Source organism: Misgurnus anguillicaudatus, chromosome 14 (genome assembly GCF_027580225.2).
Source record: "Misgurnus anguillicaudatus chromosome 14, ASM2758022v2, whole genome shotgun sequence".
NCBI lineage: Eukaryota > Metazoa > Chordata > Actinopteri > Cypriniformes > Cobitidae > Misgurnus > Misgurnus anguillicaudatus.
This window is the reverse complement of record NC_073350.2, coordinates 14,212,675-14,229,703: the sequence shown is the minus strand read 5'-3', so window position 1 is coordinate 14,229,703 and position 17,029 is coordinate 14,212,675. Positions and strand designations below refer to the sequence as shown.

At 35.2% G+C, this 17,029-nt stretch overlaps 1 protein-coding gene across 1 annotated transcript; it reads right to left on the bottom strand.

Moving 5' to 3' along the window:
* Window positions 1-1,931: 1,931 nt before the first annotated feature.
* Window positions 1,932-12,003, bottom strand: chrna4b (cholinergic receptor, nicotinic, alpha 4b). The gene is made up of 7 exons (XM_055185001.2): window positions 11,557-12,003; window positions 10,779-10,933; window positions 8,650-8,694; window positions 8,402-8,511; window positions 6,268-7,615; window positions 3,906-4,062; window positions 1,932-2,440 (listed from the first exon to the last, which is right to left on the bottom strand). Exons 1-6 carry the CDS (start codon window positions 11,612-11,614, stop codon window positions 3,937-3,939), a joined length of 1,842 nt encoding a protein of 613 aa, XP_055040976.2. The 5' UTR covers window positions 11,615-12,003; the 3' UTR covers window positions 1,932-2,440; window positions 3,906-3,936.
* Window positions 12,004-17,029: the final 5,026 nt, after the last annotated feature.

Here is a 17,029-nt window from a genome sequence, read left to right as displayed (position 1 = left end):
TAACTAAAAAACACCTGTATAAAAATGTATTAAGTATGGGAAAATACATGAAAGTTACAAAAAATCATTATGTAACATTTTATTAGGCAATAAAAAGTGAGATTATAAAAATAACGTAGAAATGAAATATTAATCCATTAATAAATAGTTCAAAGTAATATAACAATTTACAAAAACAACATAAAACACTCAATAAGTTCATCATTTTAAATTGCATTAATTAAATAATGGAATTTCAAAATGTATTTCAAAAAACAATTTAAAAAGAGAAATAAATAACTGGATTTATAAATTGAACTACAAATACAGGTTTAAATTAGGCATTTAAAAGGACATTTCTGTTTTCATTTCCCGATGGTCCTGCTTATTCTTTTCGCTATTCAATTTGCTTTTCGTTTTAGCCTCTCTATTTAGCTTTTCCGTGACTCTTTGGGTCCTCATTCGAGATCTATAAATCTGCACATGATGTACAATCAGAGCCAATCAGCGAGCTTGTTACATCCACCTAGCTAATTTGCATTTCCCATTTGACTATTTGCAAGGACCCAAAGAGTCACGGAAAGCTAAATAGAGAAGCTAAAACTAAAAGCAAATCGAATAGCGAAAAAAATAAGGAGGACCATCAGGAAATGAAAACAGAAATGTTAAACGGTAATCCCCTTTTAAATGCCTAATTTAAACCTGTATTTGTAGTTCAATTTATAAATCCAGTTATTTATTTCTCTTTTTAAATCGCTTTTTGAAATACATTTTGAAATTCCATTATTTAATTAAGAATTTATAAATGCAATTTAAAATGATGAACTTATTGAGTGTTTTATGTTGTTTTTGTAAATTGTTATATTACTTTGAACTATTTATTAATGGTTTAATATTTCATTTCTACATTATTTTTATAATCTCACTTTTTATTGCCTAATAAAATGTTACATAATAATTTTTTTGTAACTTTGTCTATTTATTTATAGATTAATTAATGAATTTTTTAACAAATCTATTAATTGCTATTGTCCAGGAAGTTATTAAATATTGACGTTCTTTATTACATTTTGCATGACTCTTCTGGTCCTCCATAGAAAACCAAGCAACGATGGTTTAAAAAATTGAAAAACCAATAGGCTGCCTAAAAATATGCGAAAAGGTGAGCCGTATTAAGTGAACAGGAAGGCTGGCGTATCATATGCACATACGTATTGCACGACTATTCACACTGCATGCTATACGCATTTCATGAGATGGGTTGAGTTACGTATAGTAAGTGTAAGTTATTTTTAACTTTATTGTGTTATCCTTGACAAATGTGTTATTTCACTTTTTGTCCAATAAATCAAATCAAGTGTACTATGGAAATAAAGTGTTACCAGTTTTTTATGAATCGATGCTTTAGATGAGAATGAAACATCAGCAAATCAAATACTTTATATGGGGGATCATCCTCTATTGTCTCTTTATTATATATTTGCTGTTAAAATCTGTTGGTTTGGGAAGAGAAGCATTCTTCACTGTTGAGCTGCCCTATATGTTGATACACAACAGTTTTTCCTCCGTCACTTATACATTTATTAATGCAATCTTGACCTCTCAGATTCAGGTGTGACTGGTAAAGAGATAAGATTTTTTACCAGTGCTAAACTGGGGATCATGGCACAAATGCACTTTCTGAAGGGAAACCATTTCAGTTTAGATGTTCTTAAGGAAAGACCTCTTTAATACAATGGACGACACATTAGCATCCTAAAATGTACGGTGCAAAAATAATTACCATATAGCCTATTATAGAAAATATTTCTTGAATTTATTTTTTCTACCTCAACATCTTTGTGTTTTTTCCCTTCCTGTCACCATTTGGATTTCTCAATGGGTGTTTTAAAGCATTCATTCTTGTAATTAAATGTATTATAAAAATACCTCAAAATGTGACCCAATCTGCGAAAACCCAGCCCTACAATCATCCTGTAAAAACAGTGTGAAAATATAACCTTGATATCTTTAATATCAACTAAAATCATGTCAAAGATTAAAATCAATATGAAATCAATATGAAATTTAGTTTGGATCATGCACAAATATCCAATCAAAAAACAATACAATTGAATAATTTATTTGAATTTAAATCATTTACAGGAGTGCAACATGAAGATATTTGTTATCGGGCCAATAAAATATTTATTTGTTCCCCATAAATTCATTTATTAAGATCTACCAACAGATAAAGAGATAATAAATAGTACATGTGTCAGAGTGGTGACCTTATCCAGTTATCTGACAGGTTTCATTCTGGTCTGGAGGCTGAAATCCAATATCAGAGCTGCAGGTGTATGACTGGTGATGTGATGCTCTTAAATAGGACAGCACTGGTTCTTAGTCTGACAGCCGGTCCTGAAGCACTGATTTAACTCAACCTGTGACCTCGCCTCTTCAAGGTCAACTCATACACCACCTGAGAAGGGAGAAAGGGTATTAAAGCAGATTTTCTTTGACAGGTTTGTCTGTATTGCTCATGAAAGTAACAGAACAAAAGCTTTGCTAAATCTGTCATCGGCAACATGTAATAGAAAAAATCCCGAAACCATCACGAAATACTCGAAAGACAGATTTAAAGTACAATCTCATCAATCTTATGGGGCTTCTTTTCATTTCAAGACGTTTCATCACTCACATAGGTCATCACCCATCTTTTTAAATAAAAATAAATCATCTCCAAATACAAAATGCGTTCAATGACAAAATAGTGACTGAATGCCATGCTACTGAGTGATGACTTGAATGAATGATGGACTTTAAACTTGGTGGTTGTATAATGCTATTTCATAAAATGTAAAACAATTTGAAGCATTTGAGTAATTCTAAATGAACATATTATTGTGTGATTTTAACCTAATTTTGAATAATCCACTTAAATTTACTTTGCATGGGGCTACATTTGGAGAGTAAACTGTGATGATGTTAACTGGAGCTTGTGTTGACAATGAAAATCCTGATGTGTTTATTTCACCCAACGAGCAATAACTGTGCTCATGCATGCCAGTACTAAGACCAATCTCTTCTTACTTGCTCATCATAATGTGGTATATAATAATAAATATGTAAAGTAAAGAGAAAATTGTACATGATTTAATCATGAAGATTTCATTAAAGAAGTAAGCCTTTAAAAAAAAACTTACAAATATTATGTATAATATTGTTACCCTTTTTTAAAAAAAAATAAATATCAAATGTTTACAGTGTAGTTTTACTTGAGTAGATTTACTTAATTTCTATATGTGTGAAAATTACTTTACAAATATTCATGCAAAATCTATCAAAATAAAAATGTATACATTCTACTTATTGTTTATTTCAATGTATATTTGTTGCAACCTGTAAAGGAGAATTATTGAAATACAGGTGGACCTTGAAAAATGATCATTTTTGTAGTCACCTAACAGAAATGAGTGTGAAATTTAATCTCCGTTGTCACCTGCTCAGTGCATTTGTGCTGAGAGTTGCCTTTTACAGTTCAAATCTCTCATAAGTCATTCTTACATTATTGAAATTGATGTTTTGTGATGAAATGGTAAACTTAAAATTGTAATAAATCTTCAGCAATGTCATAAGCATTTATTTGTTAGATTTATTTGTCCTGCAGCTGATGACAGACAAAATGACTGAAAAATGTTAATAGAATATTGAGTACTGCATTTGTGTGTGCTGATTTCATTTCCCTCAATATAATTTTAATGTCAGTTCTCATTCATTTTCATTGTATGTAGAAAGAGGTTATAACAGGGAATGCTGACTTAGGCTTTGTTCCACAAAAGAAAGTTATAGGCTACAGGTAGAAATAACAAAACTTAATTTTGGGGCTTCTGTTACACAGCATTCACATTCAGCGTAATTTTCCTGACAAGGGATTTTCAACTTACTTCGAGTCAATCTGAGACTCCACATGATAATCTAGATCATTCCAGCCATCCACGGTGGGAGGAAAAGTCCGACGGTCCCCAGAATGCACACCAGCACAAACATCCAGAGGAATATTCGATCAATCACCATGGCAACATATTTCCAGTCTTCCTTGACCTGATGGGGAAAAAGATGAGAGATTCATTCATTTCAAATCTCATGCTGTGTATTTCCCACTCATGTCAGAATTGATTTTTTGGATGAAAACTTCCTGTGATACCACAGTGTTTTTGATTTTTTTATTAAAGGATGAATGCTGATAAAAAAAACACCAGTATCAAAGTCAAGTTCCTCAGGTGAACTTTAAGAGAACCAATAAAGTCCTTTATCTAATGTTTCGGATAAAGCTAACAAAATATTTAAATTTGTTAACTACATTTGTATAACTATTTACTCTTGTGTTGAGTGTATTCTTTATATATTTACTTTTTATATTTATTAATTTAATGGGTGCTTTTGTCCAAATGAGACATTTTAACATTTTGTTGAGTTAAAGTTTGAAAAGATGAACAACATAAAGTTTAAAGAAAAAAACATAAAGAGTTTTTAAAAAAATAAAATTTTCTTGAAGGTCATATTTTAAACTCTTGAAAAAAAGTTGCTTAAAATGTTCTTAAAATAATAACACGCCTGAAAGGTAATGTTCACCTTTAAATTGATGTAACACTTCTTTGATGTAACTTTGGTCTAGAAGCCTAATCGTAGTCTTATTTTAAAGAGGGAACTTTTGTCCAAGTGTCTGGAGTTAAGAAAAATAAATAAAACAATAGCAGTTTGTTTTGCTTTGTTAATATTTAAAAAAATAATAATAATGCAACAAATAAATAAATAAATATATATATATTTTATATGAAAAATCCTAAAAAAAAGGTTCCCCTCAAAGTGCTACAAAAATAAAGCCAAAAGTCAAAACCAGTTTGATCTAAATTTCAAGTGAAACAAAATGACAGAAATAAGGTTTCCTTTAGTGGTACTTCTAGTGGTTTTACCGACAAACGCCACTAGGTGTCATTGGTTTGCTGCATACTATTGACACAAATTAATAAACTACTGTCAATGCATCATTATTACTGCAACATGGATTTAAGATATGAAAACTACATTCTTAGAGCTTTTCATTGATATGCAGGTTGTAAAGATTTTTTGATTTTGAAAATTTGATATTAGTGTAAAACATATAGCCTATACTGTAATAATGTGCATTCCTATGGGGCTAAGGGAAATAATAACAAAAAGACTGTCACTACATCATGTCTATCATCAAATGGTTTTGAAATACGATAACTACATTCTTAGAGCTTTCCAACAATAAATAGGTTGTCAAGATTTCTTTAAGTTTAGAATAGGATACAGGGTGTCCCGCAGTACTTTGCAGTTCAGGCGGCACGCCTAAGCTGGGAAACCCTACCTTTTAAAAAAATTCTCTGCACCAAAGGCCATCAAGTGCGTCTCGGAGAATAGCGTGGACGTGCTTTACACCGCGACTCCGCGAGCGGCCAAACGGCCAAATGAGAGAAAGACGTGGTCCGTCACTGTCTGGAGGAAAACTAGTACCCAGTTGATAAAACATTTTGGAGAATAGCGCGGACGTGTTTCACATCGCGAGCATATACGTGAAATGGTCCGTCAACTGTCTGGAGGTTAGCCATGAGAACTGTAAGTGGACTTATGTTTTGGGTTTATTTAAGCCTGTTATTGTATTAGTCTAAAGTTCTTGCAAATTTAAAGTAAGTTAGCTGATTTTTGTTGTTTGAGCAACCTGTTAGCTTGGCACGTGCCTGTTGATTCGATACATTTCTTGCTCACATTATTTATGTGCAATATTTACATGCTACAGTAGTTACACTCCTTTAAGATAATGTAATTAATAGTGGGAAATAATCAGTTTTTACAATCTTCGCACTATCTATCATCGTTCGTCAGACGTTCTACTGCTTCAGTTTGTGTTTATTAACCTTTTAGTTTCACTTCATCCCGCAGCTATTTTTATTAGAGGTATCTGTTAAAACCATTTAATTAATTAATAAACTAGTATGTGTTTATTTTCTATCATAGTTTCTTTTATTTGAGTGTTATAAATAAAAATATTTTTATTTTCATCATGACACGTACCCTCCCTTCGATTGAAACACCCCTGGCCACGCCCACCTACCCAACTCTACCACTTTAACTAACAAATTTTCTGCGGGAAACCCTGGGATATTACATATTAGTGTTGTTAATATTTATTTTTCAGAGTGTACATTAAAATAGTTTAAGTTTCTGTGTAAGTAAAAATTTCTAAAATAAAATATAACTAACCCTTCAAATATAGAAACTTACTGAAAAGTCTGCATCTTCTGCTCTGAGATGGTCAGCAATGTATTGAACTCCTTCCAGGGCTTTCATCAGCGAATCTGACAGATTATTAACTAGTTTAACTGAATTACGAGCTTTAGCCTCATCACTGTTGTTGGTGAAGTTATATCTCAGACACACCCCTGTGTCATCCTGATCAACTTTCATACTCGTCCTCTCGGTTGCAACATGGTGTTGACAACTCCCCGCCCCCAGAAAACTCTCTTTGGCGTCCATGAAGACGCTCTCAGTGCTGTGACCTTGAATATCACAGTCTGTATGCTCAATTCCTTCCTGTGGGATGGTGTGTAGCAGAGTACCAAGTGCAGTTTCTTGAAATGATGAAGTGCTAGAGGCAAACAAGCTGTTTGTGTATGTACATGTGTAACCGGGAACAGGCGCCAGAGATGTTTGTTTGGTTTCTTCTTGCAGGATGGAATACTGGCTGCTGGGAGAATTGCCAATAAACATGGCTTTGGGGGAGGAGTCCCTTTGGGAGGCCACGCCTACTTGAGGGAGAGAACTTTGCGACGGCGTGTCCAGCGGCGTGGTCCGTAGAAACGTAGACTGTGGCTGTATTGGTTTGTGCATCATCTCAATCAGTTTCCCGCAGTTTCTCTTACCTGACGCAGGCGGACGCTTCATGAAGAGGTAACGTGGAACCAGGTGAAGGAAAAGCTGGCGGACCCAGTACGGCATTCTGTGCGTCCGAGGGGAACGGTGATGCACGTTGAGTACGAACACAGTGATGATGATGGAAAGAGTGACGAAGATCATGGTGAAGAGGAGGTACTCGCCGATGAGCGGTATGACCAGCGAGGTTGATGGTATGATTTCGGTGATAAGCAGGAGGAAAACGGTAAGAGAGAGGAGGACGGAGATGCACAACGTGATCTTCTCCGCACACTCGGACGGTAGATAGAAGACCAGCACTGTGAGGCAGGAGATCAGCAAGCAGGGAATGATCAAATTGATGGTGTAGAATAGAGGAAGACGTCTAATGATGAAGTAGTAGGTGATATCCGGATAGATTTCCGTACAGCATTCGTATTTCTTAATGTTGTATTTGCCCACAGCATTTATGATGACCCACTCTCCGCTCTCCCAGTAGTCCATCTGATCCACGTCACTGGCCATGCTCACTAAGTCGATTTTGGCCCGGTCGTACGTCCAAGAACCGAATTTCATCTTGCAGTTTTGCTGGTCAAAGGGAAAGAAGGTGACATCAATGCTGCAGGAGCTCTTGTAAATGGCAGGCGGCTTCCATTTGATCCTGCCATTGTAAAACACCTGGGCTTTAGTCAAGTGAGTCACGGCGAAGTCACCATCTGCACTGCAGATCAAACACAAAACTAAAGTTGATGCTTCATATCATTCATATAGCTGCACAGTTGACGGACTTCCAAAGTAGGAAAAACAAATACTATGGATGTCAATGAGTAGCCTACCTTCAACTGTGTGGTTAATAGTGGCAGCTCATGACTGCTCTTCCGAGGGGCGCAAATTCAAAATATGTGTTCAGAGTGTCATGTGTGTTGCTCGTGTTTTCAAAATATGTGTTCGTTGTGTCATGTGAACCATGTGCATCAAGTGCCTTGCCAAAATAAGTGCCTGCTGCACATTCGTCAAAACCGTTCATGACAAAAGAGACGCTCACGTTCACAAAATACACACAAGACACTCACTTAACACTAAACTCTGATTACACATGAGATTATGCGAGTATCTGGCAAACGCGAGCGTCTCTATTATCATAAACCCTTTAGATGCGTCTGCAGCAGGCACTTATTTTGACATGACATAGGATCCACATAGGATCACTCGACGCGCAGAACACATATTTTGAAATTACGAACCACACACATGATGGACTACATACATGTTGTGACGAACTTCGCATCGAGCACCCTCGTAAAAAGAAGTCACCGGCCGCCACTGGTGGTTACCACTATTTATCAATTTTGTGTTCAACAGAATAAAGAAAACCTTTAATTCAGCATCACTACACCAAACCCACAGTTAAATAGAGTTATGATGCCGGAGAAATGTGCATAACACAACAGGGGATACGGATTTATAAAAAGGATTTGGATTGTTGGATTTGGAAAGCCTCACACACTTGTTATAGAGCACAATATCCGGCCTCCAGATGATCTCCGAGGGAATCCTGATGGAGGTGACATTCTCATAGTCCTCCGGGTTCCAGCGCAGCTTGTAATCGTTCCACTCCTGCAGGGAAACATGATGCACATCACAGCTCAAAACCAGCAGGTATGACAGAGGAGACAAGAGCGAGGACGCGGGAGCCCACTTCCAATTAAAAATCTCATTAATGCATAATTATCAGCTCTTTTAATGAAAACATACCTGTTTCACCCAGACGTTTGTGGTCATCATCTGATTCTTCTCATCCTGTTTGGTTTTTGAAAGCAAAATGTTAATAAAGAGAGATATGGTTTGATCACAGTGAGCATGTTTCAACTAAAAATTACTTAATAACAAAAACTAAAGATTTTTTGGTAACACTTACTTAAATTGGTGTGCATAAGACTGACATGACACCTTCATAATCATGACATGACACGTGCCATGAACATAAAGAAGATTTATTTATCTTTCATTAAGTGTTATTTGTTCAATTATGTCATTTCTAATGCAAAGATGACATTGTTTGAGATGTCTTTGTTATGACAACTTGACATAAACTAATACAACATTTTTTTTAAATTCAGAAATGTCATGTATGAAATACAACTTAGCATATAACACAAAATGTATTAACAATACATTCATAATCATCTGAACAAATAGAAGAGAAGAAAGTGTGAAGTAGAACATTTAATTAAATCACTAAGACTAATTGATAACAATTTTTTTTTTTTTTTAAGAAATATGATGAGATCTTTCATGTACCGTAATTCGTTACCAATACAACATAATTTGTCATAAATCTGTCATAAACATGACATAGCAGAATAATTATCAAACTTAAGAAACTACCTACCTTTTTGTGTTAACATCAAGCATTTAAATGTCATTAAGTTTTAATACTTTGTCAAATAGTTTTATAACAGCATCATGAATATTTTTCTTGACCTCAACTACAGTGGTACAAATTAAACTTGTCATTAAAATGTCATTAAGTGTTAATACTCTGTCAAATAATTTTAAATACCTCAACAAAGTGCAACAAACATGTCAAAATATTATACTTAACTTTATGTATGTACACAATACATAAAAAACAGACAACTAACAGAACTTGTTCTTTCTCGCACAGAGGGTTCTGACATTTTCTGACGTTGAAGAAAAAAACTAACAAAACTTTTAATTCTAAGTCTTTTTCAGACTTTTTAATTTTAAGTATTTTCAGCAATATGGAGCCAACACTGCATGGCTTAACCCATTATTGTACTGTTTTCATTAAATTTAAGGTAAATCTCCAAATGCAATAAAATATAATGTTGTCAATTTTAATTATTATTATTATTATTATTATTGGGTGATTGATTTTATTTTTCTAACACCTGAAGGAAACTTAAAAAACATTATAAACTAAAGAATATTCATGAAGCTGTTATAAAATTATATGACAGAGTATTAACACCTAATGACATTTTAATGACAAGTTTAATTTGTAAAAAGTGATCTGTTATGTTATCTTTGTAATGTCAAGTTATCATGACAAGTTATAATTTGCATTAAAAATGACATAATTAAACAAATGACACTTAATGACAATTGTTATAAACGTGCATAAAATCTCCTTCATGGTCATGACACGTGTCATGATTATAAAGGTGTTATGTCAGTCTTATGCACACCCCTTCAAGTAAAGTGTTATACATTTTTGATTAGTTTGTATGTACAAAAGTCTGTTAAAATTTTTTGGCAAAACAACAGTGGCAGCCGGTGACTTCTTTTATCAAGGGCGCATGATGCGAAGTTCGGCACAACATGTATGTAGCCCATCATGTGTGTGGTTCGCATTTCAAAACATGTGTTCTGCGCGTCGAGAGATCCTATGTGCATCATGTGTCTTGTCAAAATAAGTGCCTGCTGCAGATGCGTCTAAAGAGTTTATGATAAAAGAGACGCTCACGTTTGCCAGATACTCGCATAATCTCATGTATAATCAGAGTTTAGTGTTAAGGGAGTGTCTTTCTTGTATTTTGTAAACATGAGCGTCTCTTTTATCATAAATGGTTTTGATGCGTGTGCAGCAGGCACTTATTTTGACAAAACACGTGATGCACATGGTTCGCATGACGCAACAAACACATATTTTGAAAACACGAGCAACACACGACACTCCAAACACATATTTTGAATTTGATCCTCTCGGAAGAGCATCTTATGTCATATTATCATAAATCAAAACTTGAAATAGTAGGCTTGCAAAACTAAGTTATTTTAACTTAAATAATAAATAAATAAATAATTGGCATGTAAAGATGTGCCGTGCGGACCTGTGCTGGACGGTTCTTGAGACTCACCACATCAATGAGCTGAGCAATGGACAGGCCAAAGTGGACCAGAACCACATCTGAGATGTTTGCTACAGGACGAGAGAGCTTATTGTAGTTACTAAATAAAATCTGGAGGAGTCTTTCTTCGGCATGTGCATGGGCTGGCCGGCTGCTGGAAGACACTGCAGAGAGGAGAAATAAAACTGTTTCTCCCTCGCAATCATCCAAAATTATACAATTTCTGTGTAACTTAGGAAGATATCAAAGCTGTTTACATATTTCATTTTGTTATTTACTTTTAATATCTTTACCTATTTATCCTCCTAAGACATGGATGTCAACATACGTGGACATCACATTTTTTTTGTTGTTTGCACCATAATACTTAATTCTGTGTAACTGGAACCTGTTGTACACAAAGTACATGTTCAAAGACAAATATTTAATATTGGTTCTTCCTCCTAACACCAAACTAGCTGGAAGAAATCGGGTCTTAGGAGGTTGAATAAGTGATGCACCTGTCCCTGGTGCCCATAACAGGATTAAGACAATATAAAAGTCATAAAAGACAAGCATTTCAACCATTTTTTTTTAATAAACCGAGTACATGACGTTATTATAAAAGTTACAGCTTTCTTTTTCAGCATGTGCATTTACAGTAAACTCATTTTGATCACCACAGTGTCTGACAAAACATCCCCTCCCTCACACCGCAACATGTGTTGGACACAAATAAGTGCGGACCTACAAAAGCATCACAGAGCTGAAATGAGTTAGTAAAGTAAAACCGAAGGTAAGATGTTACCTTGGGACATCTGCAGACGGACAGTAGGAAGAAAGAAGAGACTCCAGATAGCTTTCATCTCGTCCACTTAATGTCGGATAATAATCCACTCCGATGCAAGAATATCAGCATAAAATAAGACCCATTTACTAAAGTAAAACATTTACCGCACTCACAGGTAGATAATCAATCAACTAATAAAACAATTTTAAGAAACAAAAAACTATATTACTTTAAAAGTCATTTACGGACCAAACGTCTCTCAGAATCCATTAGAAAACCTTACTTGCTATTGCTACTTGTCCTTTTCTCTCTGTCTCTCTCTCTTGCTGTCTCTCACTTTTGCTGTTTCACTCTCATTCACTATCTCTCTTTCTCTCTGGCCCCTCCACCTTCCAATCTCTGCCTATTACGCTGAGTAGATGTTTTGTGCTGGAGGCTGTGCCTTATACTTGAGAATATACCAGAGAGACACAGACAGACAGACAGACAGAAATATATTGATATCTAAAACCCCAGCTTAAAAGGACAAGGCCAAACACCTTATTTTAGAGTTCTTGTTTACACATTTCATGCCTTAAGATCAAGTTTGTAGTGACCATACGGGCTGGTCTGTAAGTTTAAACTTCTTGATTTACCATGCACAATTTTTATGGGGTTAATGTTATTAAAAAAATTAAAATAGTCTATAAAAAGAATAAGATGAGTAAACCTGCACAAAACGTGTGTGTGTGTGTGTGTGTGTGTGTGTGTGAGAGAGAGAGAGAGAGGGGGTGGGGTGGGGGGAGGTAGACTCAAAGTCAGAGAGAGAGATTGAAATATGCCTGAAAGTGATCTAACAGTCCAGATATCAGTCATGGTAGCCAAAATCGTGATGCACTCTGCCTATTAATTACAAGGAGAGAGATTCTGTCCCGGTATAAGTCCTTGCCAGAATGTACCTGTGTTGTTAGACTATGTGATTTATATATATATATCTGTTATGCATGCCAAATTTTGTGCTGCGACACAAAACCAACCTCTCATGTTGTGCAATACGGCATCCATGTCTCGTGCTAAAAGCTGCTATCAGGCAAAGATTAGCATTTTAAAAGCGAGTAAATCAAATATTTATCCATGTTGTTTTCAATCCAACACGCACCTGCAATCCACCTAGAGACCATCCAAGAAAATGATTACCCATCTGTCTGGATGAGCAATGAATCAGCCATGGGTGACCCAAAATTTTCTTTATGAATATGAACTAGCCATGTATGTACACAACATACACAAAACGCATTGGAGATGTATTACTGTAAATTATGTCTGCACTACCATGCAGTGAGGTGATGAAAGAAACATTTCTCTATAAATGTAAATTTATTTACATACACACAACCACCTGCGAACATGTATTTGGCGTCTGTGAATGAGAGCCATCAACATTTATAATTTGTTTCATCAGATGCCATTTGCGAACGTCCACCGAGAACATTGTCCTCCGCGTTACGAATTCAACCTTGAATCTCAATATCCACACTTTCATTAAGGCGCTGAGAAAAGAGACCTGACTCTCTCGATCTATCTCTATTCATCTGTTTCTTCCGTCTCATTCACACATGCTCAAACTCAGACGTTCGGGATCAATATCATCCTATGAATCTCAAATTCCACACCCTGAATGCTTATTAAATGCAACTGCGCATAATATCATGTCACTTTTGATCAATAGGCGGATATGATATGAACCGAAATTAAATAAGAGTGATTCAATGGCGCTTTAGTAGACAGAAATGAATAGTTTAATGTGAAATTCAGTGCAGGTAAAGATGAAATAACTCGCTCTCTGAATGACCCTCAACTTGCTGAACTGAAGCTAACCGATAATCAATACTTTACTTGGTATTGGTTCTGGATCTAGTATGTATTATTGATGTTGTTTTAAAAGGTCGCACCTGTTTAGATGACTACAGCACAGCATAATTTGTCTCAGTTATTTCTTTGTCATGCAACCAGATTGCTTACATACGCCACATCTGAGCCCAGATATGACCCCTGATCTCATCAGATGCCATGTTTTTGGGTGATGTCAACGTAGCCACATTTACACGTTTATTATGTTATTATTCACATAGTCTATTTGTGTAAACATATAACAACAAAGAGCTAAAATCCTGAAGTGTAAAACTGCACAGATCCACCCGTCCCAAATTGATTTTCTGCAAAATAGTCACTTGGTTTTTGCTGGCATTTTCTCTTGTTGAGACCCCTTTTCTCCCCACTTTCTTTTCTCTTGCCTTGTGAGGATTAACACCAAACAAATTGATTTTTAAACACACCTCTCCCTCAGGCTTAAACCACGCACTGAAGATACACAAAAACAGGGCCACGTGTGCAATAAGCTGCCATTAAGTAGTGGTGAAAGGATCTTGAATGTCACAATATCAATGAATAATTGTATTTGATGGATTTTTTATTCTAATAGGTACGTTTTAAACATAGACATTATAATGAATTTCATTAGCATTGCATTATTCAGGATTTATCGCTTGATCTGTTCTTTTGTATGCTGTTATCATCATTGGTTCAGTAGGTATTCATATTGTTACACACTTATAACTTTATAATGCATTAAAGCCAATGTGAACGCCTACTTTAATTTTTCTATTCTCCTCGTCTTCTCAGACTTTGACCACCTGCTGCCATATTGATGAGGTTGTTGGTAAAGGTTCCTGTGGGAGTTTTATGGAAATAGATGGGTGATAATTGCAGGAATACATGCTTTAAGACCTTTAGATTGAGATCTACAACCTCAGATTAAGGTGAAAAGTGAATTTCGTTAATGCTGATGGTCCGTACAGTTTTGGATGTTCTCCAGACCTTGACAAATATCATTAATGCCATGTTTCATACTGACTGCTCAGACAAACACAATTTATGGGTTTGGGGATCCTCATTCAGATGGTGACTTTATATAAACTGCAATATGTAATTGTTTTAGTTATCTACAGCAGGTTTTTTTTAATCTGGGGTCCGGGGACCCCCAGGGGGCGTCCATGAGGTTCTAGGGGATCCCCAGATAATTTTAGAGACATTTTTTATTTTAAATAAATTAATTATTTATTTTTTAATTATTTACTAGTTTCTTGCTATACATACCTTTTTTTTTTTGTATCTTTCTAGTGTGTTTTTCTCATTACATCACCTTTATCTCACTGGGGTTCGTAAGGCAGATTTCTTTGTAAAGCTGCTGTATTTGCTGCGGTACAAATACATTTAAATTGAACATGTTTCAAAAACATCTTCAGGTTTATATACATCCAGCTTTAAGCAAATGTAATTATATAAAAATATGTAAATTGCTATGTATATATAAGGGGTCCCTCACAAAAGGATCCATGGCATCATAAAATTTGAAAACCACTGATCTAGATAGATTTTTTTCTGGACTTTCTGTGTTGCCCCTACACTTTGTACCTAAGAAGTTCATTATAGTACCTCAGAGGTACATATTGGTAGCAAAGAAAACTTATAAGCACCTCAAAGATACATATTCGTATCTCGAAGGGCACATATTGGTACTAAATGTATCTGTACATATTAGGACCTTTTTCAAGGGTGCCTTGGTGGCAGCTTTGGTAAAATCTTTGACCATTCTTTCTAACAGTGTACATAAACTAAGATGATGTCACTAAAAACAAGCCAATAACAGCAAAGCAATCAAGCTAAGGGAAGATATTGTGAAATCCAGGCTAAAGTCTCATAATCCATTAGGTTTGATTTTAAACATTGGTTTCACTTTTAATCCTTGACATGACTCTACTCAGTTAATATTAAAGATATTAAAAATATATTTTAACAGAATGATGTTATAGAAACAAACAGCATAACAATAAAAATGACTTGACCTGTTTTTACAGATAGGGTCATGTCGTGTGTTTTAGTATTAAACTTCACAGACAAAAAAGTGTGACCAATTATTTTGTATAGGCTACTCATTCATTATTATTTCCCTGCTTTAACTTTAAGTGGTGGTTTCTCGGACAGGGTTTAGATTAATCCAGGACTAGGCTTTAGGACATTTAAGTAGTTTTTACAAACATACCTTACAAAAAACAATACTGATGTGCATCTTGAGACAAAACAACGGCACTCATATATAGTAAGATATGTCACTGCAAGCTGTTTCGAAATTAAGGCAACTCAATCCTGCATTTTAGTCTGAGACTAGGATAAGCCCTGTCCAAGAAATCGCCCTAAGTGTTTTGGAGTGCCCATGGCAGCTGGGTTCTGTCAAAGTCACCTGCACTCATTAACATTAGCTTTGTTCTCCTGTCATGAATTAATAAAATATAGCCAAAGGTAGAAAGAGTAGATCTCTATCCAAGTCTCTGTCTCTCTCTCTCTCTCTAACCAACTAACCAACACAATTCTGCATCCCTGAAGAACTGCAACAGGTTTTGCACTGCACAAATATTACTATCAATATCCTTTGATTATAACAAACTTCATGTCTTTTGGACCTTTTTGCATCTTTGGTTCTTTTAGATACCGCTTTGAGTTTTCCAATATGACCTCTGGCGACTCTGTGGGGTCAGTGAATCCAATATCTAACCAGACTACAGTCAGCAAATACCACAGCTCTCGTGTAACTTCATCCAATAGAGGTGCAGTGACCCAACAAGGGCGTTAAATGACAGAGAGACAGAAAGCAAGAAAATGAGACATATGTATGCAAGGAGAAAGAATGATGGAAAGCAATGAGTGAAAAATGATTTGTTACACGGTTGGTCTAAGAAGGGCATCCAATAACTATTTATAAAGCAGAGAGTGTTTTCTACAGGTGCTAATAAAGGCTGGAACCGTGCTTTGCCCTTGTGGTTTTGACGTAGTGACAGATTTCTCAGATGTGCTTCTTTCTTCGCCCTAATAAGAGACAGAAATAGATGTGGATAAGACCTGGTCACCCACTGATCAAATGTGTGACATGTTTTTAACAAAACCCATGAGAAATGAACCTATTCAAACACACCTGCACTGAAAAATAAGTCAATTTAAAATATTGTTTTTTGTTTTAATGAAAAATATTAAGTGGTTTCTAGGTGTATCACACCTTTTTTAAATGAATATATGTGAAATTGACTCATTTAAATTGGGACTACATAAATAATTTGTGTTGTATTAAGGCAATATTGCTAAAACTGGATGGGGATTTTAAATTCATGCTTTGCAGACTAAATAATGAGTGTAAATATAAAAAAAAAGGTTATTTGATGCATTTTTTAATTAAGATAAAAAAACAGGGGGACTTTAATTTTAGGTTTTTCAATGGTCACACTGGGTTATTTTTGACCCATAATGGGTAAATATTGGACAGAACACACTGCTGGGTTAAAACTGATTATACCCCATGGTTGCATAACAACAACCTAATATTGTTTCTAAATTTAAGTATCAAGTATCAACTGACATGATTAGATAATTGTAGGCTAGCGTTGCTGAATTTAACACATTT